We start from the raw sequence: 25972 nt of genomic DNA on the forward strand, positions 1-25972 counted from the left end.
ATGGGAAAATTAGTTAACCTCTGCTACCATTACACATCTTTTATTTCTAAAACAAAACACCACCTGCCCCACCACATACAACTCGCTCTGCGTCACCAATGAGATTTGCTCCCTTACTGAATCGCGAAAATAAAATCAACTTACTTGAGTCCAGTCTTCACAAATTTCTGCCAATCGCCAGGGTCAACTTCATTAACTGAATTCTATGAATAAAATGAGTGAGAAATATACATAGGACATCTCAATTTAGAATACAGAATGTGGAATTAAAATTAGAGGCACTCAGTAAATGTGGAAGATAGTTACCTAAATAATCCACAAAAGCATGCAACTGTTTCTTACTTGAATTTTAAAAACGGTTCTGTTATTTCCACTAGTAGCTCTGATATATTATCAGCATACCTGTGATCACCAAATGAGCGAAAGGAAATTTCCTAGCAGTCCAATTACTTTTCCCTTTGTCTACCACTTCAGACAGCGCTAACTGATGTGCCACACACATGGGCCTGGCCACACAGGACAGTTTGCATACATGACAGTACATCTGTCTACCCAGGGGAAGAGGACTGCACTACTCACAGTCACTGATGTGGAGAAAATCTCCAACCGTGATATTACGTTAAATCACAAGAGTCATTGCTTTGGAGGGAAGGAAGGGAACTGACTGGGAGAAAGCACAAGGGAACTTTCTAGGAGGATGAAAATCTTCTTGGGTAAGAGGTGGGCACCAGGGCATGCATATTTGTCATCACTAAACTATGCATTTAAGAGCATATATTTCACAATATGAAAATACACCTCAATTAAAAGAAAAGGGTGGTGTGGGATGTTGAGGGAGGGAGAGGTTGTGTGAGTAGTGGGGGTCTGAGGGTGTATGGGAACTCTGTACTTTCCGCTCAATTTTGCTGTGGACCTGAAACTGTTCTTTAAAAAAATCGATTAAAAAGGGGGAAAAAAAGAAAGAAAAGTGGGGTAAGGAGGGAGCCATGTCTTGAGTACATAAATTCCTAACAGAGCACAGCCTGTCACTTGGTCATCAAGCCAGCCTGCTGGGGGGCTGACAATGGTGCCGGGCAGGGACATTCCCTGTGACAGGGGCAGGTGGGCCTAGCACGGCTCCGCTGCAGCTCAGCACTCTCTAGACTTGGGGACAGCCCTCCTCTTCCCTAGTTCTGCCACTTTTAGGTGCCTACGAGCCTTACATTCACAAACCTGTAACACAGCAAACTAAGGCTGAAATACATGTTATAAAGTCTCTTAACACAACTACATGGAGGCACACTGCTTGAGCTATAACCTCTGAATGTATTTATCACACACTTGTTAACTTTCACCCCAGAGTTATTTCCCTGAGGATTACTTTTTAAGTCTTAGGTTTAGAGTTTAAATGTAAGTCAGATTCTATGACTTCTAATGGAATTTTACACTGTGAACTGAGGAATAACTCATATGTCAGCTTTTAGAATGTTAATTATTTCTGTGCAAAATTATAACATTTTTTAAAAAGGGGCATTTCAATACAAGGAAATAATGCCCCAAAATACCTGCATATTTCCAAATTTTATGAAAACTCTAAACGCAGTCAACAAGTTCACTGAACCTAAAGCACAAGAAACTTGAAGAAAACTACACTATAATAATCAAATTGCTTTACCCAATGTACAGAGAAAAATCCTAAAGCCAGAGATAAGAGACATAACGTACAAAGAAACAAAGATAAGAATAACAGATTTCTTATCGGAGACAAGGCACATAACAGAAGACCGTAAAGCAACATTTAAAATGCTTAAAGAAAATAGAAAACCTAAAATTTTATACCCAGTGAAACTCTTCCCAACTCATTCTGAGGGCAGTGTTATCTGATCCTAAAACCAGACAAAGACGGCAAGAAAATAAAATTATAAATATACCTCATGCACACAGATGCAAAAATTCTTAATAAAATATTAGTGCACTAAATCTAACAATATCTAAAAACAATCATAATTCACAATCAAGTAGGTTTATCCCAGGAATGCAAGGTTGGTTTAATATTGAAAGATCAATTAATATAATCCACCTCATTAACAGATGAAGCAAAAAGACAAAACCATGTATCATATTTTGCCGTGTATACTGCGCTCCCGTGTGTAATGCGCACCCACGTTTTTGGCCCAAACTTTCAGGGAAACGGAATGTGCACCACCCATGTATAATGCGCACCCTTATTTTTCTCTCATTCATTTGGGCAAAACAGTGTGCATCACCCATGGCAAAATACGGTAACCATCTCAGTTGCAACAAAGTGTTTGACAAAATCCAATACCCATTCCTGATGAAAGATGGCCCCTTATTTCAGGGGTTGCCCCACCTGACACTTTGTCTCCTAGACCTGGCCTCTCTCATTTCCCACCAGGCCACATTCATGCCACCTGACTTGGAATGTATCTGTAAACCTTGGTTTGTCTATCTTTCTCTTTCCCTTAATAATGTAACCAGGACTCTAAAAAAAATAAATAAAAGACACCTACCAACAGTTCATTTAATCTCAGCAGCATTTGCTTCTCTTGATCCTGGGAGCCGTCTTGCTGAGTACCACTGAAGGACCCGATCAGCCACTTTACACATGACTCTAGCAGAGTCTTTTTCCAGGCACGCAGCCCTTCTGCTGACCCTTCCAGGACGGCTGAGACAGAGTCGGCCACCATCCAACTGCAACAGAAAACAAAAGTCGAAGAGTTGGAGGGGATGGCCTAAATACCTCTAGCTTTAAATACAATCCAACATTACAGGGGGCCATATGCCCGAGTCCCGCTCCCTATGCTAGCCAAGCACAGGAATCACATGCTTCCCCTGCCTCGTACTCAAATATCCAAGATGCACCAGAATTTTTATGACTAGGGAAAACACTATTAGCGCATCAGAAAAAGGACATATTGTCCACACTTGGTCAAATCTCAACCTCAATTACACTGACATTTTGGACCAAATAAGTCTTTTCTTGCGTAGATGAGCTGTCCTACGCATCTTTAGCAGCAGCTGCCTTCCACACGTTAGAGGCCAGAAGCGACCCCCGTCCCCCAACCCATATTCTAGTAACAAATGTCAGACGTCGCTAGCTATACCCGAGAGTGTACAAAATCACTGCGGGGTGAGAACCACTTAGGTAATCAGAACCCGCCATCCACTGGTGGAAACAGCCTCACTCCAGCCAGGATGGCTGTAAGATTTCTTGTACAAACTGCCTCTGTACGGATTGGCACAACAGCAGTGCAGCAAGTTTTCACTGGTTTGTAAATACTACAGGGAGAAGGGAAGCCGAGATAGCAGTCATCAAACAATCTAAGCCTTCGTACCTGCTGTGACTGTTTGGAGCCTGAAGCAAGCTGGGCAAATGGCCCATGAGGACACCAAGGTCCTTGGCTCTCGCAAACGGGACTAGCAGGGCCAGGATCTCCTGATGCAGCCCCGACTCGGGGGGCCCATCAGCACTTAGAAGTCGGGTCTGCAGCCGCCTCCACAGGGCTTTCCTCAAGACAGGAATGACAGCAGAGGACACTGGGGCAGAGACAACGAGGACAGGGAGTCACACGAAGTGTGTACTGGAGCCAGGGCGAAGCAGCTCACAAGCGCCGATGGTTGTATCTTAGGAATCTCGTGACTGGGCTGTCACACTGGTAGCTTGAACTGGGCCCGGAAATTGACAAACGTTACCCATCGGTCTCCCCCAAGGGCCAATGTTAAACATTTAGCAGAACAGCAATGGTCACTGCTGACAGGGTCAACCCTCTGACAGGGACTGTTCAGCCCAGTGGGCCCTGGGTGAAGCCCTCAGCCTGAAGCCCATAAAACTGTGAGCACCAAGTCCTGGTCAGGAGTCACTCGTCAAAGGCTGGGGAACGGGAGAGCTCACGGGGAGGTGCATCGACAAGCCCTGACTGGAAGGCCCCCTCCTGCAGGGCTCTCTCACTCTGTAAAAACGTCTATCATCACTGACACGCAGTTAACATAAAACTGAGGCACAGCACTGAGTGCAAACTCATCCATACGTAGAATTAAAAAGAATTAAGTTAAATTTGAGGTGATCAAAAGTGCCTCAGACCTGAAACCCGAGGAGTGGAGAAAGCAGCTGGGCCCAAGTTGCTTCGACTCAGCCTCAACTCACCAACACTGCTGACGGTGGGGAAAGCGGGACGGGACAAGGGACGATACCCCAATGAGTCCCTCACCGTAACTGGACTCAGCCCCGGTGCTGCCCCTCCTGGGCCCAAAGGCCCCCAGCTATTGCCCACCCCCTCGCCCAGCTCCACGTGGTAACTCGCAGTTGATGCGAGCACAGGGGCAACACCTCAAGCCACAGATGGGGAGTCTGGGGGGAGGGGTGTCAAGTGAGTCATCTTTCTCAATCTGCAGAGCTGGGTCAGAAGCTGGAGGAGAAAGGGAACTGAACCGTCTGACTTAAAATTCCCAGCTGCCCAAAGCCACCCTGCACATACCTCCTGCTGGGCGCGTGAAGTGTCCCTGGGTCCTGCCCTGCAGATAGGCGAGGACGAGGGGCAGGAAGTCATCCAGGTGCTCCTGCAGGCAGCGCGCTGTGCCGGCCTGCCCGCACCATAGCTCGAAGCGCAGCAGAGGGGTACAGCCCCGCTGCAGGAGCAGGGCAGCGATGCCAAGGGTGGCCTGCGTTCGCCGGGCCAGGCAGTAGTCGAGCAGCTGGGCCCTGACCATGGGGGCCAGCACGGGCTCTCTCTGCAGAGACTGGAGGAACACGGCGTCCAGCTCGTCCACGGCCAGCGTGGGGAGCAGAGTGCCCAGGCCTTTCACATACTCAGCGGACCAGAGGAGCTCCCCATGCTGCAGCTGGTCCTGGGGGCTGCTGGTCAACAGCTGAACCAGGGTCTTGCCGAGGACGTTCAAGCATCTCTCCTTCCCGGTGGATTTCATGGGTCGCTGGGCCACCAGGTGGGCTTCAGGCAGGCTCAGCAGGGCCAGGGTGATCTCTCGGAGCTGGGCGCCCTCCATGTACGCATGCAGCTCCTGCAGGGCCTCCAGCTGAGGGAGGGTCTTTGGTGGGGACGTGGCCGGGCCCGCCCTCCTGTCTCGAAGCTCTTTCAACACGCTCTGGGTGATGGCCTCCGAGTACCTGGCCAGGAGGCCCAGCTGACCCATGCTGCGGAGCATCGGGGCGCTCACGGTCAGCAGCTGCAGGACCCCTGCGCTCAGGTGGGCCGCCAGCCGCTTCACGAGGATAGGGCTGAGGGCGTGTGGAGGAAGGGCCCCCTGCTCCAGGGCCAGGTACCAGCCCTCCAGCGTGGGGTGTCTCAGGATGGCCACGAGCACCTCCTCCAGCGTCTGAAACACAGTGACAAGGCACAGCCTCACCGGCAGCCCAGGGCCAGCAGGAAAGGGGCAGCCGCTGCGGTGGGTGCGTCTTCGCCGTGGTGAGCAGGATGGAGAACAGAAAGCGGCTTCCTATGCCCTTCCATCCCCACGCCCGAGTTTCGATGTCCCTCCGAGAGGTGCCCGCAGCACCCTAGCCCGAGCCCAGTCAAAGCTGTAACCCCACTACCGCATCTCCTGCCCGGAAGACCAGCAGGGCTGGACCGTGACTTGGTCAGTGCCCCACCCAGGCCAGCAGGCATCTGATGAATTCACCCGGAATGAATTTACTGTACAGCAAAACTGCTCTCCATAGTCACTCAGTGCAGGGGACGGGCCTCGCAGAAACGCCAAAATGTGACTAAGACCCATCACCTGACTTCTCCGTAGTAGCCCTGCCCTGCTACATGAATCTGGCTGAGAGATGTGTGTATCAACTGACAACAGGGACACAGCGATCGCAGCTGAGACGCCGTGTGTGGGGAAGGTGCATCGGGATGACAGTGCCATGAAAGCCCACAATCCAGAAGTGACGGCAATCCTGTCTCCACTTCCAGCAGGGAGCTGGGCCTCCTGTGACCCCAAGGAACCATCTCTGACCCTGCCACTGAGTTTAAACCACTGAGCAGAAAACAGCTGAGCGCTCTGTGGTGGATTAGTGAATCATTTGATTAAGTCATTCTAAGCAGCCTTGTTGAACACGATCCCTAGTCAACGAAGTCACACCGGTCCCCAGGGACAGGAATACATTTTCTTCCTCATTTACTCTGAAGGAAAGAAAAGAGGAGCCTATTGCACTTTCCAACCAAGCTTGGCCAGTTAGAAAAAACAAAGCACGGGTCCATGTTAGGGTGCTTTGCCCCAGGCCGACTGGCAGACACCCCCAAGCAAGTCCTGCACCAACAGACACCCCCAAGCAAGTCCTGCGCCAACAGACACCCCCAAGCAAGTCCTGCGCCAACAGACACCCCCAAGTAAGTCCACTTGGAGGTCGAAGAAGGAGCTGTGAACTTAGGAACATGCTTCCTTCCTGAAACCAGGAAAACAGACCAAATCGGATGAGAAAGATCACCCTGGCCCAATAACAGCCCACTTCCCAGACTAACAAGAGGAGAGCGAGGCTCATCCTTCCCGGAGCAGGACGTTTACTCTGTACGTTCACAGTGGAAGGCCCCACTGCCTGGCCTACACTCAGCGGCTGCAGCTATTTCAGTATTTCAGGGGAAAACAGTCACGTCGAGTTTCTCAAGATGCTCACAGCACACAGTGTGCGGGAAATTGCTGCAGGGAGGGAGGGTGTGACGCAGGTAGCTGACTGGGAAGATGAACGTGCAAATGAACCCGTGCTTATATCTGGGTGAAGGGGTTAAGAGTGGCTTTACTGTCCCCTCAATAATCTCCTGCAGGTCCCTACAATGAACACATACTTGTTTTTAATCAGAAGTGGAGGGAAAGCCTCTCTGTGACTTGACAAGAAAAAGCTAGCAGGCAGGAGACGCACAGACGCAGGTGGCAGTACCTTGTCATTGGCCAACTCCAGCGACGCCACGGACTCCATGTCCAGGAAGAGGTCAGCCTCGGCCTGCGCGGCCTCGTACTTCTGCCTGTTCTGGGCGTCCAACTGCTCACAGTGGATGACCAGGCACCTGAGCAGATCCAGGAGAAGCTGCAGGAGGGGAGGCCCCGCGCTTCTGCCCAGCTGTGAGGATGAGAGCCAGGGAAGGGCTATGTCACCACCACCGTCACTGCCAGGTCCCTCCCTGACCAGAGGGGCAATGTCACCACTAACAAGGATGGAGGAGGGAGGCTGGCTGGAATGGCCACTGCTTGTGAAATGCTGATAACTTCAGTGACTTCCCAGTAGGCTGTGTCCTCCTAAATCCTGATGAAATACACAGGTTTTGACCAAAATGAGGAGGAAAGGCCCACTTCAAAGCCTAATCTAAAAATCTATAAACCACATCAGGGACAGAAATCTCACCAATGAACTACTGAATTAAAACTTATGAAAGTGGGGATGGCTGGCCATCTGTGGTGCGTCTATTGTGGGAAAGGCCCCATCCACACTGACAGCTGCCCCAGTGACAAGTTCATCTGCACGTAGCCCCCTGTCTGCAGCTGCTGAGGGATTCGCTTGGTTTACAACTAAGGCCTGGAGACAATGGTGCTTAACCCGCCTCTGTGCTCCAGAGAGACGAGACCGCCAGCCACGTAGAGCACTCAACCAGCCGCCTGGGCCTGGAGTTGCAGGCTGGCCCTGTGGCCCTACGTGTCAGGTCACCGCTCTCCCAAGTGTGGAGTTGAACATGACCCCAGGACTCTTATCAGTGCTGTCAGTGGCTCTGGACCCGACTCGGAGAAGGCCGTGTTCTCTGAGCTGCAGATCTGGGAGCAGTGCTGACCTGGCCAAAGTTCTCCACGGTGCTCCCCAGGTACAGCAGCACATGTTTCACCGAGCGCAGGATCCGGTGCAGCGGGAGGCGGGGCAGGGCCGTCCGCAGCTGTGCCTGGACTCGCTCGTCCAGGAGCGCGCCCTCTCTCTCGTAGGCTGTCTGCAGCAGGACACCGAAGCAGGAGGCGGAGGTATCCTGAGGGGCCAGGCTGCCCGGCGGCGTCTGAAGCTGCTTGGGGAGACAGCAACAGCCCAGGAAGAGGAAAGACAAAGCGCAAGGGATGAAAACGGTGCACGGCCTGGCGAACAGGTACAGGCTGACATTCACAACAAAGGGACTTTCACAGGAATCACGTATTCACTCTAAAAAATATGTAACCACACGGCCTATAAGTAACTTAAGTCCCGATATTATCAGTCCCACGTACTGTCCCAGACTGTGTTAACGCGAAGGTCCTGACTCGGGGCAGTTACACGGCTTGGAACAGACACTGCCACAAAGGACGCATGTGACAGAGGTGATTTCACTCCAGGAACCACTGCGATTCATCACTGGAAACTGGGAAACCTCGTCCCTTAAGGGAGCCAGCTCTGCGGCCCTCTCCCAGGAGCCTCGGTTGGAATAGCTCGTTGAGAGGATAAGAAGGCAAATTTAAAGCCCAGTTTCTGGAGTTGTTCATTTCCTCTCACATAATTCCCAAAATGCCTTCTTTATTTGGCCCTCGAGGCTTCTATTTTTATAACTCCAAATATCCCACTTCCTAAGGCCAATAAAACTGGGCTATATGAGTATGTGTCCTGAAACTCAGCAGGTCTCCAGGTGGGGTCCCTGGACCAGCAGCTGCACGCCCGGGCACTTGCTAGGATGCAAATTCCCGGGGCCCACTCAGACCTGCTCAATCAGACTTGCTGGGGGAGGAGCCTCCAGGGAATTCCAATGCACCTGCAAGGGCGAGGACCACTGCTCCCACCTACTCAACAGAGCAGACACTTACACTTCGAGACCCACGAGTGTAGCCCTGCACTGTCCAGAGCCCCCACGAGCTGCTATACGGCTATAACCAATTCCTAACCCTGGCCTATCGTGGAGACAGGGGGCGACACTTGTGAAGAGCATGGACTATGGACTGGAGCCAGAACTCAGCACTCCATGCTAAGAATGTTTCCCCACAAAAAGAAAATCCATTTTTCCTCCCTTCCCTTTCTCCCTTTACTTTCCCAGTTTCAGCAGAATGGAGCCTGCTGGGGGCCTGTGGGGCCAGGTCTGACCGCTGAGCATGAGAAGTTCAGGGGCATGCCAAGTGGGCACAGGTCACTTAGTGAGGAGAAAAGAAAAAGCAACCTCCTGCCCCAAAGCTGGAATGTAATTAGCGACTGTACAGCAGCCGGAGGGAAATTCAATTCCACGGCCCCACTACGACCTGTCTCAGCCCCTTAAGTCGGGCAGCCATGACACCCCTCAGCTTCCTCTCTTATGCAGGGGACACTGGGTTAGGAAATTTCACCCTACAAGCTGCACCCTGTAAAGCGATACAACTGTAGCCGTGGCAGGAAGACACTGCCAGGGTTTCCTAGGGGAAGGCCTGGTTTCTGCAGGAGCAGGCATTGCCGCTGCAGCTGCCGCTCACCGAGGCCCCTCGGGCTGGCTCCGGGATCCACAGGCTGTAGTATCTGTTGAACCGGGACAGCTGATGAGAGCAAGGTAGGACTGGAGGCTCTGACTTGTCATAGGCCTGGAGCAGAAGACACAGAGCCAGAGGGTCTCTCTGGGTGTGCAGGAGGTCCGTCAGCACCGCTGTCAGGTACGTCACCACGCTTTCTCCTGCAAAGGAATGAGATGCATGCCGGGAGAGGCTTGCTGGGACCAGCCTTCTGGGATCCATCAATAACACCAATTCTCTCTCACCTGGTCTATTCAAGACCAGGAAAATTCATGCTGACTGCACGAGGGGTCACATAACCATTCTGGAAGGCAGATACCAGCACCAGAGGCCTCACAAGGCTCCATTTTATTAAACAGTCGTACTTCAGGTCCTGAGTCCCAGGTAGAGAAGAGGTGAGGCAAAGCCACCTGGGGGCAGGAGTTGCTCAGTGCACATCAATCCACTTCCTCTTCCTTGACAAACAAGCCTCCCTTGCAGTTACGTCGGGACACATGACTGGTTTACCCTCCTCCAAGCCCAGCCATAACACCCCTGCTTGACTCTCTAGCACTTCCACAGTGACCTTGGGAACCACAGGTGGAGATGGCACTGCTACACGACAGGAGCAGCCTAGATCCCTATGCTAGCTGCCAGGGGACAGCCGCCCAGGAGAACAACTTGACCTGTACTGGACTATGACAAGGTCGAGAAAGAGACCTTTCCTCATTAAACTATTGACATGTTGGGGGAGTGCTTATTTATTACTGCAGCAAAGCCTGAGCAATACAAACTAATTACACCACTGTGATCTGTGAGTGCTTCCTTGGGTCTAAATTGCCTGGGTACTGAGCAAATACGAAAAACCCATACCTTAGCATCAAGATATCAAGAATAAATATTGAAAAGATCAATGTTCTAGCAGGTATCCATGAGGCCATGCAAATACATTATTTCAGATTCATCCTTCAAATGACTGATTTCCCAGCCTTGCAATTCCTATCCGCATGCTTAGCTCTTCCGCTGGGAAAGTTCACTGCGGAGGGTCTGAACTCTTGCTGCTCTGGGTTTTCAGCAATCATTTCCAGAGGTCCTGCAATCCCACCTCCTACCCCAGATACCCAGCGGGTCTGATGCACCCACAACATCCTGACTACACAGGGTACCTGCTGCATTTTCTGTCCCGAGGAGCAGCTTATTCCTGGCTTCCAGGGCTGCGGGGACCACGGCACTGAATGGGAATGTGAGCACGGCCACGTCTTCGTTCAGTAAGGCGCCAATTTCCTCATCCAAGCCTTCGCTGCCTTCCACCAGGACGTCCACCATGTCGAGAACGTCTGAGACAGAGAGGCAGGGATCAAATGGAGGCAAGAGCCAGCCAAGGGCTCTACTGCAAAGAAGCCCACAGGGAGGGAAGAGCGAGAGAGTATGTGCAAAAGGAGAAAAATAAATGCTAAACTTCTCTCAGGGAAAAATGCTGAATACGAAGTTTGGTTCTACGTAGATGAGGACACTGCCTGTAATATCTTAAGATCTTTGCCAGGATATCCAGCTCAGGTGATACTAGGATGAAGTTTCCTCAGGTGACACAGAGAAGCCCAGGAACTTTCACCTGGACATTCAGGCAAACAAGCCAAAATCTGAGAAGCCAACGAGTGGAAGTGTTAAAGCAGAGAGCGGGGCCAGTGTCTGGATTCAAGCCCTGACTTTGCTACGCTGCCTGTGTGAGATTGACCAGGTTACTTAACCTTTCTGTGCCTCAGCTGCCTTATCAATATAGAATATGAGAATAATACCCCTGCTTAGGGCTGTTAACGAGGTTATATACTTCAGGTTTATAAAGAGCTTAGATCAGCACCTGGAATACAGTAAACACTGCACAAATAAAAATAACCCAGCAGATAAACTCTGTACATAGCCCCCATTACATGAACAAATACGGCAACTTTCATTTCCACAGTAGGCTGACCTGTGACACAAAGAAATGGGACGTCTACACTCTGCATGACCTTTAATGCAAATCTTGTTTGCTTTCTCTAATATGCCACTGCAGCTCGATCTTCAGAACCCAAGGAGTGCAGGAGGGCGTGGCACCTACCGTCGATGTGGGAGACGGGGATGCTGACGTCATCAGCGTCCTGCTTTGTCACATTGGCCTGCAGTGTGCTGGCTTCTTGGACAAAGTCAGATGCTTTGTCTGTGTACGAATAGGGATTTGCCACCAATGTCAATAAAACCTGGGCATTAAAGAGCCAAGTGATAAACAGTGAGATGGTCACAAATGAAATGAAAAAATGCCCCAAAATATCAATGGAACAATAAAAAGAAAGGCTAAAATATTAACGGGCCTTAATAAGAACAATAATTTTGCCGCAATTTTTAAAAACTATTTGTTGTAGAATTTTTTTAAAAATCTCCTTTTAATATATATATCATTGCTTTTAACATCACTTTTAGTGTACCATTGTTTGCTCATGCAAAACAAAATTCCTAAAAGGAAATTAAATAGCACATGGTAATATATTCCCATTTTACAGATTCCAAAACTAAAAGATTCTGACATGTCAGCAAGAATTAGGAAGGCAAACCAGGAAGAGAGGCCTTTTGGCACTGGTGTATCAAAATGCCTGAATTATGCTGAGGATCACTCAGAATTATCCTGAACACGCTCCTTTACACAGAAAATATGTGCTTACACGTTCCAAAAACTGAATCACAGTCTCTTTTTTCTCTTCCACGGTGTTATCTAAGTGCTCCAGCCACAGCTCCAGCTCCTTCCACGTGTACTCAAACACCCCTGTGTCCCGCAGGATCTGTCAGGAAGCAGACATCAGTGAAAAAGTCAGGCTGGAGCCTGCTTTCTGGGGGAGTCGCCGTGGTTTGACTGCTCCAGCACGACACAGAGACCCAAGGAGCACAAAGGGTGAAAGTTGCATCTAGTTTTACTCTAAAAGCTTTTCTTTCCAAACAACACTTCCATTGTTGAGGGAAACAAGGAAAAGAGCATTCTGTGCTCGGGCAGAGAACATAATCCCTTGTCCTGCTGCTGCTTACTCCGTTCCTTCAACTCCTTAATAATAAAAAGGGAAAAGTCCAGCTGCTACTTAGGGGTCTGATTTTTCTACCGGGATTTTCACAAAGTTCCGGGTAAACGTGTAGGACTTGACCCCTCACAGGGACTCCACCAGCCTGTCTGAGATTCTCTAAGATAATGAACCTGTCAGTGTGGCCCCTCAAGACTCAAACCCGGGGCAAGGAGCACCCACCATTTCTGAGAGAATGGGGCTGTTATGAGGTAGGACTTGGGCCTGTGGGGGTGACACCCCCATGGCCAGATGGCAGAGGCCCGGGCTCTGAGCAGCCGCGCAGCACGAGCCCAGCAGCAGGGTGCAGCAACAGCACGTGCGACTGTGCCAAGTCCACGTTTGCACTTCGTGATCATGACACCTGGTTGGGTCAAGTTCACCCTGCACAATCTGTAAGGAAATGGCTACGTACAGAGGTCAAGACCTAGCCGTTCCCACCCTTCAAGTAGCTCAGGTGAGGCTGAAGGGCAGCAAGATTATCAGCTCTTCAAAGAAAGGTACAGTCTTTGCACTCGAAAGATGACAGATGTGACTCTGCAGTACCCCCCAAGATGTTTGCTGCACAGCAGAAAGGAGAATCCGGATTTCCTATTGCTACAAGATCTGATGTAGCCCTGGAAAATGACTAAAAAGTATAAGAAAGAAGAGAAGCAAAGAGTCAAACTCTTCATTTCTTTCCACTGACATTGACAACACCTGCCCTGTGGGTGATAGGTGAGGTCAAAAGGCTGAAGATGAGGGAGAGAGGCATCGCCTATTAAACAGTTCCCGGGGGAGCCAGAAATCTAATATTTATTGAGCCCAGAACGTGGGAGGCATAACCTACTACTTTATCACATGTAATCTCCTCTGCAACCTACAGCTTTATTATTCCCATTCACTATGGGAAAGCGAAGTTCAGAGAGGTTAAGTAATTTCTCCAATGCCACCCAGCAAGTGGTAGAACCAGGACTCAAATCTAGGAACAGACTTCAAAGTGGATGCTTTTCCCACTCCACCATGCTGCCTCTCAGGAATGCAGCCAAGTTTAAGACAAAATAAATTAAAACTGCCATAAAACCTTCTATTTTTAAATTACAATAGTCCTAAGACATCCTTAATTCAACAACTATTGACTAAGCACGTACTTATAAGAAGGACTCTGTAAAATACTTCTCAGAATTAGGAACTGGTAGAAAATGCTCACCTTTATGATCAGAAGTTTGGTTGATGACTTGAGTTGTAAATGGCTACTGGTCACAAACATTTTCATCAGTAAGTAAAACACGGATCGTTCTCCTCCAATAATTTCTGCCTCTGGGCCTTCCTGGAGTTTGAACAACAGCACAGAATGACATAAACGTAACAGGCCACTACTGCTGAGCAAACAGGGACTGTGTGCCCAGTGTGGTTCCAGGCCTCTTACCTCATTTCAACTACACCTTGTCTTCAAGACTGCTGAGGTTTTGTACACGAGGAACCTCAGAAGTGAAGTCACTCACCCCACCCCCCAAAACCCCCAGTTGTAGTGATTATAAAGAGCAGCAGCAGGGAGCAACAAGGTGGCCCTCTTCATGGTGGCCTTCGTCATGTGCCAGTGCCATTCTTTTTTTTCTCTCTTTTTTTTTTATTTGGGGAAGGGGAGCAGGACTTTATTGGGGAACAGTGTGTACTTCCAGGGCTTTTTCCAAGTCAAGTTGTTGTCCTTTCAATCTTAGTTGTGGAGGGCACAGCTCAGCTGCAGGTCCAGTTGCCGTTGCTAGTTGCAGGGGGCGCAGCCCACCATCCCTTGCAGGAGTCGAACCAGCAACCTTGTGGTTGAGAGGACGCGCTCCAACAAACTGAGCCATCTGGCACTGGCCCATGTGGGAATCGAACCGGCAATCTTCGGCATTAGGAGCACGGAGCTCCAACCGCCTGAGCCATCGGGCTGGCCTGCCAGTGCCATTCTTGCTTTTTTACATACTGCCTCACTTTATCCTCCCAACAGTCCTCAGGTGGGCACGACTGTTATTCCCATTTTACACATGTGGATACTGAGGCACAAGGAGGTGCCTGGCTGTTTAGTGGCCAAGCTGGGAATCAAGTCCAGGGAGCCCTGGTGCAGACCTGGCACCGCCTGGTGGGTGGTGGAGAAGGATGCGACTCAGCTGTCTGACACCGTGATAATCTGTGCTCGCTGCATTTCAGCAGGGTGCTGGTGCTGACAAAATCGATCCCTTATCCGTAATTTAGCCTCTTGCAAAGGATTTTGGGCCTTGAACACATCTCAGAGAAGTGCACAGAGCTCCAGCTTCCTGGCCCAGACTCCACTGAATCTGCCTCACTGGAGTGACCCTGAAGCTGTGGCCATGAGGTCGACCCTGAACCTGGGAAGTGCCAATGTTCCTGAAGCCCAGCAGGGATACAGGATATAAATGAACATTTTAATACCAGATCTTTCAAAGTCAGAGGCTTCTGTTTACTTTCTAACTAAATCATCAAGATCTCATTAGCCCTGTTCAACTGGGCTGAACAACTAAGTAACACCCCTGTCCTGTCATCGTTATGGGGCCGTGGCAGTGACCTCAGTGGGGTATAAAGGTTGAGAGCTGGGATCTGGGTAGCTGCCTGGGTCCAATCCTGGGGCCTCCACTTCTAGCTGGGACCCTGCAGAAGTTTCCTAACCACTCTGTGCTTCAGCTGCCTTGTCTTGAAGTGGTGGTAAATGAGCTGACACAGTAAGTTCTCCGTAAGAAGGAGCCTCAGCTAGGATGCTGGTGAGCCTGAGGGAGAGGACTCGGGGGGAAATACAAAATCCCAGTGCTGCAGCATTCTTACGCCTTTCCGGAAATATCACACGTGAAGATGCCACATACATTTCCATGCTATTGCTGCCATAAGATCTTAAATAAGATCTAAGTCACTAAAAAAGTTATCTGAGCTACTGAGAAACACACTCAGACGATGCTTAATTTTGCCTGGTCATGTTTCCGCCTTTGGACAAAAGTGATACAGCACCTCGTGTTTAAATACACAGGTCATATATGTTGAATGCTAAGTTCCCTTTATGATTCAACATTATGTTCTCCAGAAAGTCCTAGAAGACATTATTAAAGACAGAAAAATGCCAGCAATCTCGACTGATTTCTTCCACCAGTCTCAAGCTTGGTATTGATTTCTATCTCTGTCTTAAGTTCTTCCAGGATGACGACAAACAAGAAGGAATATATTTTATTTTATTTTCTCAAAGGTTTTCAAATGACAAGAAAAATGTAAAATAGTCAAGATAAAAAATACAAAAACTCCCAGTACCCAGCAACAATATATTTTCAGTAAGGACACATGAAGTGCCTTATTTTGCAAAATCAAAGAGAGTTACAAGCCCCCCGGCTCACGAATCAGGACCCCGCCTCTGCTCTAGATGTGTCTCTAAAAGGAGAACCGTTAACATCTTCCTTCGTGCCCCCAAACCCGTCAGGGTCCTGTTGTTTCAGTTAGAAATTCCCAGGCCAAAAAACTAGCAAGCCTGCAGGATCGCTAAGGATGGAAGGCGGCTGGGGCGGGGGGAGAAGGGGGCGGGGTGGCTCTCAGTTTCCTACCTGTGCCTTTAACCACAAAAACTTGCTGGCCGGAAGTTCCAGGGCCACCTTCAGAATGTGGTGCTGCAGGATGGGAGGTACCTCCTCTCGAAGGCCCTGCTCTGAGATGATGCCTGCAGGAGGAAAAGAGGAAAACAGGCAAGAAGTCATGGAGAGGTAGGCGCCCAGCCACTGCTGCCCCGGCCCAAAGGACCAGACGAGGAACTCCTCGTCTGAAAAGAAGGCTGCAGGATTCCTCCTCCCGGTCCTGTGGTCACCCTCAGACAGGCCCACCGCCCTGCCCAGACACCTCACCTGACACCCCACCCCTCTGAGGTCTATCTAAATCCATTAACAAGAATCCCGGATGCCACTTGCCCAAAGACACCTGCCCTGCCACTCGGCCCACACTGACCTCTTCCTACAGCTCGATGCCCTCCCTGCACCCCGTGCTGCCCTCCAGCTGCAGTCTCCAGTTCATGTCCACCTCCCGCGTGGGGCACAGGCCTTGCTCCCCAGATTCAAGCATTTTATGAGCAGACTGTGGCCACCCAAGACTGGGTCCTTACCCTCTGGCCTGATTTCTGGGTTTCTCTTCGATTGGGAAGGACACAGCTACTAAATACTAAATGGCCACATTCTAGTATATTTCCTATTCTCACAGCAAAGAGAACCTCTCTTGTCAATTAAAAAGTTAATTACAGCTTTGAATAGAACTACTTCACTTGTTTATATAAATCCCAGGAATGATATTTCTGCAGGTCTTCTTCTGTAGGCCAAATTAAAGTCAATTTTATTAGACAAACTTTCCCATCAAGAAAACATGGCCAGAGGCGACCGGATAGCTCAGTGGGTTAGAGCCCGAGCTCTGAACAACAGGGTTGCCAGTTCGATTCTCACATGGGCCAGTAAGCTGCGCCTTCCACTAGATTAAAGACAATGAGCTGCCGTTGAGCCTTTGGAGGGGGGTGGCTGGATGGCTGAGGTGGTTAGAGTGCGAGCTCTCAACAACAAGGTTGCCGGCTGAAAACGGCAACTGGACTTGGAGCTGAGCTGCGCCCTCCACAACTAGATCGAAGGACAACAACTTGGAGCTGACGGGCCCTGGAGAAACACACAGTTCCCCAGTTACTCCCCAATAAAAATTTAAAAAAAAGAAAAAAAGAAAAAAAAAGAATGACAGGCAGTATTTGTTGCCAATGATAAATTTTTTAAAAACCCAAAAACAAAACATGGCGGGACAGCCATCACGTTATATGTACAAGATGTGATTTGAACCTGACTCACTGGGTAAAATATGAGTAACTATGCCAAAAGTGCCTCTGTATGAACGGGACATCCTTCTAAGGGGTTCTTGTTTCTGCAACCCTCTGAAAAGAGGCAATAATAAATTATCATACTGGCTGGCTTCTCCCTTCTCCTCTCTCGCTGCTGCTCAGTGTTCACCTGATATTTACGTACGGAAGAGTGGCTATTTAAAAAATATTGGTCCTACTGAAAAGCAGCAGGCTGGTGGCTCATGCACGCCGGCCAAACAGCCCACCGCCCTCCCTGGTCCTCGCTGTGCGGGCTCTGCTCTGGTTTATCCGCTTCCTCCATCCCCGCTGGCAGACACAGCAGAAGGGTGCCCATGTCCTCTGAGACGCACCTTTCAGGAGCTTGCTGAAGTCGAAGTTGTACTGCGTGACCACGTGCGGGACCACCTTCTGGTAGAGGCATATGACCTGCAGCAGGACGGCTTTCAGAAGAACGGTTTCTGCATCGTCTGAACCAAAATAAAGCAGCTTGAATTAGGAAACACACGTGTTCTGTCCTCCTTCAACAATCAGTAAGCGGTCAAGCTGCCCGTGACGCAGTGCAATCAACTGCCCGCTAAGCAGACAGACCCCTACAGAACTAAAGTTAGGGAGTGAACGTGGTGAAAAGGTCAGGACTATGCAAACAACATGGGTTTAAACCCCCGTTTCACTGCTGGGACCTCAGACAGGTTAAAGCTACTCCGTCTCTCTGGGCTCCAGTGTCCTCCGAATAATGGGGACACAATAATGCCTACCCTTGCAGGGCCACCGTAAGGATTAGTAGGATGCAGATACGATACAAAGCCCCTTGCCTGGCTAATAACAAGGTCTGAGTCAGTGTATCTCCTTACCAGGGGGTACCCTGGAGCCTGCCTCCCTCTGCACAGCAAAAAAGGGGCACCCCACTGACAGGCCCGAGCACAAAGCACCTGTCGCTCAAGTCTTTATAGAGATAGCACATGCGTAAGGCTCGGGCACATTGCTAATTCACGTCAGAATTCACTCTGAGATTCCATCCTCAGTCTTCTCTCCAAGCAAAGGACAGAGGATTCACGCTCCTGTGTCAGCTCTGTCTGCACACAGCAGACGCCCCACAGAGCACTCACCACACTGGGGAGCCACGCAGGCCGCAGGACTCCTGGTGCCCCTTTTCTTTCCTTTTTCGTTATCTTGTTTAGTCTCTTGTTTTCTAAGTGACTGCCAGACCCACACGATGGTGTTTAGGTCTGGTAAAATCTAAAAGGGAAAACAAAGAAGCAAAAAACGAGACACATTAAACGAGGAAGAGAAACAAATGAACTGAACCTACAAAGAGAAGTTTAATACAGAGGGGAGGTGTGAGCGTGGGTATGTCTGTGTGTCTGTGTGTCTGTGTGTAAAAAGAGGGGGTGCAGGGTGAGAACAGGCCCACATCCTCTGTGAACTCTGTTCTGAGGTGTGATTCCCAGAACTGTACACAACAAAAATTTGGTGAAAAAAACAAGTGCTGACAATTAAAACAAACCCCTTGAGACTCATTCACCTGAGCAAGGCCCTGGGAACAAAGAAAGACGTCCTTATGACCGTCTGGGGGGACCTGCCCAGCAAGACCGTGGCTCTTCCAGGGCAGCTGGCCAATCTGCAGATGACTGGCCTTCCTGAATTACCAGAAAAAGCCACGGGGAGGAGGGAATAAGAGGAGCTTCCCAGCTACCCGGTGCCTGACTGTGGCCCCAGTCCAGCATGCATGTGCAGTGGTTGGGGGAGGGAAAAGAACACAATAGCTCCTGGTGACACTTAGGCCCCAGGAGCACCCCAACCACTTGACCTCACACCCACCGTCTGTGCTCCCAAGACCGCCTTTACCACCTGGTATGCTTACCTGGGACACCTGTTAAGGAAAGCCCTGGAAATTTCTCTGGAAAGGCCAAGCCTGGCTTCCGTGCCTACCTTACTCAGGGCTTCTCTGAAGAGCCGCATAAAGTCTTCCATCATCGCGGCCGTGTACATGCCGGACGCTTGCCACACCTCTTTATTCAGGCAGTAGTCAAGAGTTTTTAATGCTCTCTTCAAAATGAAGGAAACAAGGGACAAAGCTGTGTGTTTCACTGATTTGCTGTCCAACTGGGAAGAAAAAGAGTAAAATGCACAAATGTCTTTAGGCTGCACTGCTGGACACTGCTCTCCCGAGCCCCAGGCTTGGATGGCTTTGGCCCCTTCTCAGGTCACCCACAGGGAAGCTGTGTGAGACGGCTGGCCTCTACGCCATGAGAGGAGGTGGCCCGGCGACCTTGACCTCCGCAGATCTGACTTCAGCAGTTGCCGTGAAGGCGGTTACTAAAGGAAGGGTTGGAGAGTTATTTTTTATTTTTGTTTCATTGTCTGTTTTGGGTAAGTCTTCTCTGAAAACCACTCAGCTCATATGGATTATCTGTACCAACAATAGCCAAGCTCTCACCAGATGCCAACCAGCCCCTAAAAAAGCATTTCACACCAGGTGGAGCAATGACAAGAAAAGGCGTTGGTAGTTTAGAAGGAACAACCACCTCTAGGCTCGGTAAACATGCCGCCCCTGATCCCAAGCCTCCAACACCCACATTTGCTACTTGTATTCCGAATGACAGCACGAGAGTCTTCACAATTCTCACTCACTGCAGGGAGTGAAGAAGGTTCCAGAACCTGTGATACTGCCAAAAAGAGGGCAAGACGAGACCTGGCTAGTCACGTCTGGGCCCGCAGCAGCGAGGGGATCTCCTGGGTGCTCAGGCCCCAGCTCAGGCCCCAGCCCAGGCCAACTCAACTGGTCCCGCTGATTCCTGGGAACAGTCAAGTCTGGAAACACCAGCTGCTGCTTAGATTTATAGATTTACACTCAGGTAGAAATGGAAAGTTGTTCTGATGGACTTTTGATTTAATAACTAGGACACCTCATTCCAACATTCCAGTTAGCGGGGTTTCATTTTACATGTACGCTGTACGCTACAGCAGCACTACATGAAACATCCGAAACCAATAATGAGGCAGGACCCAAACAAGCGTTCACATGTACACCTGACGGCCTGGAGCACGAAGCTCAACCAACAGCCCCAGACTCTACCTCCAGACACCTCATTTCCTGTTCTAGAAAAAACTAACTCTTTTCTTTCTGATTCTAAAATGTATGCTATTAAAAATTATCAGATAACGTGAAGAATAAAAGAAAAATGTAAAATAACAAAAACAAACCCAAACCCCACAGCCTCGTGACTCCACTGCCTAGGTCCACCCGACTCACGGGCCTCACTCGTGGTGCGTCACAGCTCAGGAAAGGCCCGCGGAGCAGGCAGAGCTGTAGCCGCCCCTCGCCGGCCGTGGCCCTGCACAGGAGGGCAGCGCTGGCAGGAGAGAAAGCCGTGGCCTCTACCTCGTCCTGTAGCCACTCTGTCCAGGGGATGGAAGCCCCTCTCCTAAAGCAACACCGTAAGAGAGAGACCCAGGCTGCCTGGGGTCAGCTTGGAGGGGAGCATAAATGCAGCCGGCCAGGTGAACTGTTCTTCCCATAGAGGCAGCAGCTAACGTTCCTTTCAATTCTACTTTCTTGCAAGCCCTTTGAGTGAAAAGATTTTGTGTCTTCCACAAAATAAATGGGCAAGCTAGCTGGGTCCTAATTTTGGTTCTTATGATTTGGCAACCAGAACAAAAGCCCTTTCTGCCTAGTCCCACACAGGCCCCCTTCTCTCTACGCCTCACCCCACTACCCACTCTGAGCACAAAGCCTGGATGGGTATCAAAAACTGCTGAATCCCACTGTGCCATCTCAGGCGTCTCTGCCACTTTACGGTGACTGCCCCATCACCACCAGGCCACCTCTCAGGCCTGTGCAACCCACCACGGCAGGCCCTGGGCCTGCTGTGTTTACACAACAAATCCACCTGCCCAGAAAGACGGGACTCCACACCCCCCAAAGAAACCCCAGGCCCTGCACCCCTCTGACTACCTGGCCCACCCTGGTAGGTCTTGAGGCAACCTGGATTTAGGAGGGGCTGGCAGAGCCTGGACCCACGTGTGCCAGCAACTCACAGCCAATCACCTAAGGCCATGATAAGTCCCTCGGAATGTGGCTTTTGATGGAACTTGGGGACCTTTTATAATAAATAATGATATGAAATTGAAGGATTAATTTTTTTCCATGAACATACCCTCCAAAAATACCTGAAACAGTTGGTCTTCAAAGTACATGTTTCCCAGAAAACTTAACACTAGTCACTTAAACCATTAACGGAAGAGTTGCGAGGCAAATTTCAGTCCAACCCTGTCCAAAAATTCCAAACTAATGAGACTTCCATGCATGACGCTAGGCTGTGGCTGAACACACTTCTCTTCCTCTGATTCTAACACGCCCCCATCTTCAGGCAGGCCTAGAGAGCGTGGAGAAATGCAGAGCTCCGAGCTCAGTGCTGGGGGTGCAGTCACTCCACCCCTTGGCAGGAATGTGCCTTGGGCTCCAGGGTCCCTTCCCCAGGACACAGGGAACACCCTGAAGGACCACTGACAAACCACAACCCAGTCCAGGCCAGCACTCTCAGAATGCTCCCCAGCACTGCCAGGAGAAAGTTCTAGAAGCAGGATGACCACTTACGTTTAGTGCCTGGGTGAACATGATCTTATTGCACACCGGAGGAACGGTGGTTACCATCACCATTGCCAGAAGCCGAGGCAAAGGGATAAACTCTCTGGTTTGAAACGCCCGGGAAATGTCCGGCTGGGCCTCATAGATCTGTGAGTAGGAGAAAAAGAGAATGAGCTGGTGCCGGAGATTGCATTTCAAACCTGAGGCTTACTGTACACACCCAACAGTGCCACATTCCAATGAAAGAACCACCGTGATAAAAGGCGCAGGCTTGCCACAAGGAACAGGGTCCAGAAGACTAACCCCCAAACCCACTTGTTAGAGACAAGTCAGGTCATGAGACTGGCTGTTACCAGGGACTTCCCTGGGACAGGACTTCCCTGGACTTCCCCAGGACCGCAGGGACCTTAAGCAGAGCTCGGCCTGCGGTCTGGGAGCCTCTTAAAACCTCTGATGACAAATAAGTCAATGCGAGAACAGCCATGTTACTCATCGCAACATGCTTGACAAGCACCTGTCATGTGACCTTTTCAGCCCTTCATGACAACCCTATGGGGTAGGGATATTTTATATTAAATTTAAAAAGTTTACAGAAGCAAACTTAGGCTTCAGTGAGGTTAAGTAATTTCCCTAGGGACACACAGCTAGTGAGCAGAGAAGCAAGGACTCACTCCCAGGCTGGCAAACGCCGTGTACTTGCCCCCTCCCCTTCCCCGGGAGAACCAAAGCAGTGCCCAGGGGGGCTGGCCGCAGGGCTCCCTGCACCAAAATGAGGGCAAAGTGCCTCCTTCTCAACCCAACACACACATGGGGACTGCACGTGTAGGCACTCAAGGAAAAGTAGAGGATACAAGAATGGAAGGTTGTTTTACAGATAAACCCATGCTCAACTTGATGTGCAAGAAAACAATCCCAAGTATTTCAGCAGTAGGCAGGCCATAAATGACAGAGAGAGAGAGAGGGAGAGCAGGAGGGAGAGGGGGAGGGGGAGGGGAGGAGGAGCCGGGGGGAGGGGGGGGGAGAGAGCGAGAGAGATTAACCGAGCCAGGAAGGACTGCCAAAGGCTTGGTACTAGTACTTCCACTGGTAGAGGAGGGGATATTGACATCTATGATCAGAAGGAAATTAATACACATCCACTCAAACTGAGAGACCACCATGCCACAGTTATTTCAAGTTGTTCTAAATACTTGAAACAGCAATCTTTAAAAACCATCCTACAATGCAGACATTTCCCTAATTCCGGCCTAACTCTGCTGAAACTTGTTAAGATCTCACTCTATGCCACATCTGGGTGAAGAAGATGAAATTGGCTCAACAGATTCAAAAGGCATGAACCCCAAAGTTCAGCTCAGTGAATAGAATGTCCCAGTGGATAAAAACACCTAAGTTACATGATCTCAAATGTCCCCTGAAGAACAAGAACGGCTGAAAGAAGTTCTTCACACTGTAGTTTGTCAGAGGTCCCTCTCTGCCCTGCCTGCCGCCCCCCAATCCTTACACTCCGCCCCCACTCTATCTAACAGACTCTGAAATGCCCAGGGCTTTCACCTTCTTTAGAAGTTTGATATTATTTGACCAAGTGGACTTCGCTCTTGGGAGAAAGGAAAACGTCACTTCCTTGAAGTATTTGTTCAGTAAGTCCGGGCACACTTTGAGGATGTTCACCACAAGTTCAGCCACCAGCTCGTCGTCTGCTGCAGTTTTCAAACCCAACAGGAAGTGCAGGAGTGTCAGGTTTCCTCCTCTGCCAGGGAAGCAGAGAGAAGGGTCAGCGGGGACTTGTCACAACACACTGAGAGATCAGGGTAACAACAGAATCACTCTCGGTAAACACAGTTGTAAACACAGACGACTGGCAAATTTCATTTTGGGTAGACGTCCCCGGTGGCATGAAACGGGGTGTTTTTCTGGCCTGTGGGGTTGCAGCTCTCCATCCAAGGGCTTCAATTTCACTCTCCTACTTCTGAGTGGCTGAACAAGTCTCTTCTTTGGTTCTCCACCTCCACCTTTCCTCCGAGTTCCATTTGACTTGTAAAGAAGACACCCCTTCTCCCTATCCACCGGCCACCCACCAGTGGGCCTAGAAGTCACGGCAGTGTAAAGGAAGGGCCAAATCAGCAGGGAGGGATCCACTCCCCAAATCTCATTTTGAGACTTTACTGACCTCTTTCTTCCAACACACATGAAAAGGTGTGTATGTGAATAAATATGTATGTGCACATACATATCAAAAATACAGAGACTCCATCTCTCCTTTGAAAAGATGAAGGGTTTTTTATATGAAATGCTCAAGAATTGCCACACAGTCCATAGTGCTATAAATTATTTCTAAAAGTCTTTTCACAGATCTTTTACTTCCTTTGTTTCTAGCTTATTTCAAATTCCTATGCCTTCACTTGCCAAGCTGAAAGAAGCTAATACAGCAGAAAAAATCTGTATGAAAATATTCAAAACTTGTCCTAAATGTGGGCAGTTTTCAAGAAGATGATAAAAAGCCGCCGGAAAAACCTATGGACATTAAAACTTGCAGAAAGGAAACAACCAGCCCAGGATCTGCATACCCCAAACCGCAGGCCTCTGGGTTCTACCCGAGAGGCCTTCTAAGAAAAGAGGCCTTTTCATATCTGCTGGACATGTGAAGTCTTAACAACCAGAAAACCCTGAGAATTTGCCTCATTGGCATCCATGCTGCTCGTTTCTAGGACCCTCACTGTTTTGCGTCCCCTTATAAACTGACTGAAACTAAGAAGCTATATGACAGCTTCCCATGTATTAAAAATCTTCAAAAAATTAAATTAGAAAGTATACTTTTCATCAGAGAGCTATCCTTTTAAAAGCTAAAAATTCTTAATATGAAAATTTCATAAGCAAAACATAGTTTATGCTGTCAAATGAATGGAACATTAAATCTACAAAGAGTGCTAAAACTACCGCACACACATACACACAAGTGCTAGTTCAATCAACAATGTAATAAAATGAATAGCGTTTCTATTATGTAGTGTGCATGCAATACTTGCCACACACTGCTCTCAACAGTTACCACACCCTACCACTCTCTGAGACAGGTATTAATTTTATTTCCATTTTACAGATGAGTGCTGGAGTCAGAGAGGAATAGTAAGCTGCTCAAGCTCTCAGAGCTCACTCCAGAATCTGTTCCCTTAACTTTCACACCAGGGGTCAGCACACTGTAGCCCACTGTCTGTCTCTGTAAATAAAGCTTTATTGGAACAAACACAATTACACGCACTGTTTATGGCCACAGCTTCTTCGGTACTACAATGGCACAATTGAGTGGTCACAGTAGAGACCGTATGGCCAGCCAAGCCTCGAATACTTACCATCTGGCCCTTTAGAGAAAAAGTTCGACAATCCTTGCCTACCCTATAATACCTTGCTTTCATCAAACACCCTACTAGTGCTGGGAACTGCAGAACAGCTGCTGTTCTGATTCTCACCTATCAAGTAATAAACATGCAAGGTAGTGACAAGTCACAGTCAGAAGCAAGAGCCAGGCAGAAGGATGGTGACAGGAAAGGCCTATTTCAGAAAGGGATGCCAAGGAAAGCCTCCCTGAGTTGGTGACATTGGTGTGGAGACCTGAATGACACAAGGGAGTGAGACTTAGGATGATTGGGGACCATGTGTTTCCACTTCCTCTAAGCTTTCCCTTAATGTCCCCACAAACAAAATTCCCTTCCCTCCACAAGCACAAACATTTGTCTTTTGCCCACGGCTTCGAAAATTGATATAAATCACAGCTTATTTAAACAGACCCACACCCCTAAGTTGGTTCAATATGCTCATTTAATGATCATCTGTTTTATGGATCTACTTCGGGGGGAAAATGTGTGTGATTTAAGCATAGTATTACATTATATTAGACTATAAAAGTCTGCTATTACATTTTAGTAGGAAAACAAGCTTATTCTAACTGACGAGAAAAAGAGACGATGTGGAAAGTTAAATCACAATAATCTCAGAAACAAAACAAATCCAAAGTCACAAGCAGGGAGAAAAATTCCCACCATGTCATCCCTTTCTGAAGGAATCAGCTATTTCCTG

General features: G+C 49.2%; 1 protein-coding gene across 2 annotated transcripts in view; it reads right to left on the reverse strand.

The window, feature by feature from the left end:
• The window catches only part of URB1 (URB1 ribosome biogenesis homolog), a 65758-nt gene that overhangs the window by 24736 nt on the left and 15050 nt on the right, over positions 1–25972 (reverse strand). Inside the window, exons 9-25 of one of the 2 annotated variants that reach the window (XM_033133307.1) lie at positions 23453–23648; positions 21911–22048; positions 19243–19416; positions 18420–18549; positions 17664–17780; positions 16037–16149; positions 13663–13782; positions 12087–12203; positions 11489–11627; positions 10557–10727; positions 9379–9572; positions 7761–7973; positions 6878–7057; positions 4476–5331; positions 3336–3537; positions 2511–2691; positions 145–203 (exon numbers count right to left, since the gene is read on the reverse strand). In XM_033133307.1, the coding sequence (XP_032989198.1) occupies positions 145–203; positions 2511–2691; positions 3336–3537; positions 4476–5331; positions 6878–7057; positions 7761–7973; positions 9379–9572; positions 10557–10727; positions 11489–11627; positions 12087–12203; positions 13663–13782; positions 16037–16149; positions 17664–17780; positions 18420–18549; positions 19243–19416; positions 21911–22048; positions 23453–23648 (3300 nt within the window). Of the gene's footprint in view, positions 1–144; positions 204–2510; positions 2692–3335; positions 3538–4475; positions 5332–6877; positions 7058–7760; positions 7983–9378; positions 9573–10556; positions 10728–11488; positions 11628–12086; positions 12204–13662; positions 13783–16036; positions 16150–17663; positions 17781–18419; positions 18550–19242; positions 19417–21910; positions 22049–23452; positions 23649–25972 lie in introns of both variants that reach the window. The other variant, XM_033133306.1, reaches the window with a different exon arrangement.

The sequence above is a fragment of the Rhinolophus ferrumequinum genome, chromosome 2, assembly GCF_004115265.2.
Source record: "Rhinolophus ferrumequinum isolate MPI-CBG mRhiFer1 chromosome 2, mRhiFer1_v1.p, whole genome shotgun sequence".
Classification (NCBI taxonomy): Eukaryota; Metazoa; Chordata; class Mammalia; order Chiroptera; family Rhinolophidae; genus Rhinolophus; species Rhinolophus ferrumequinum.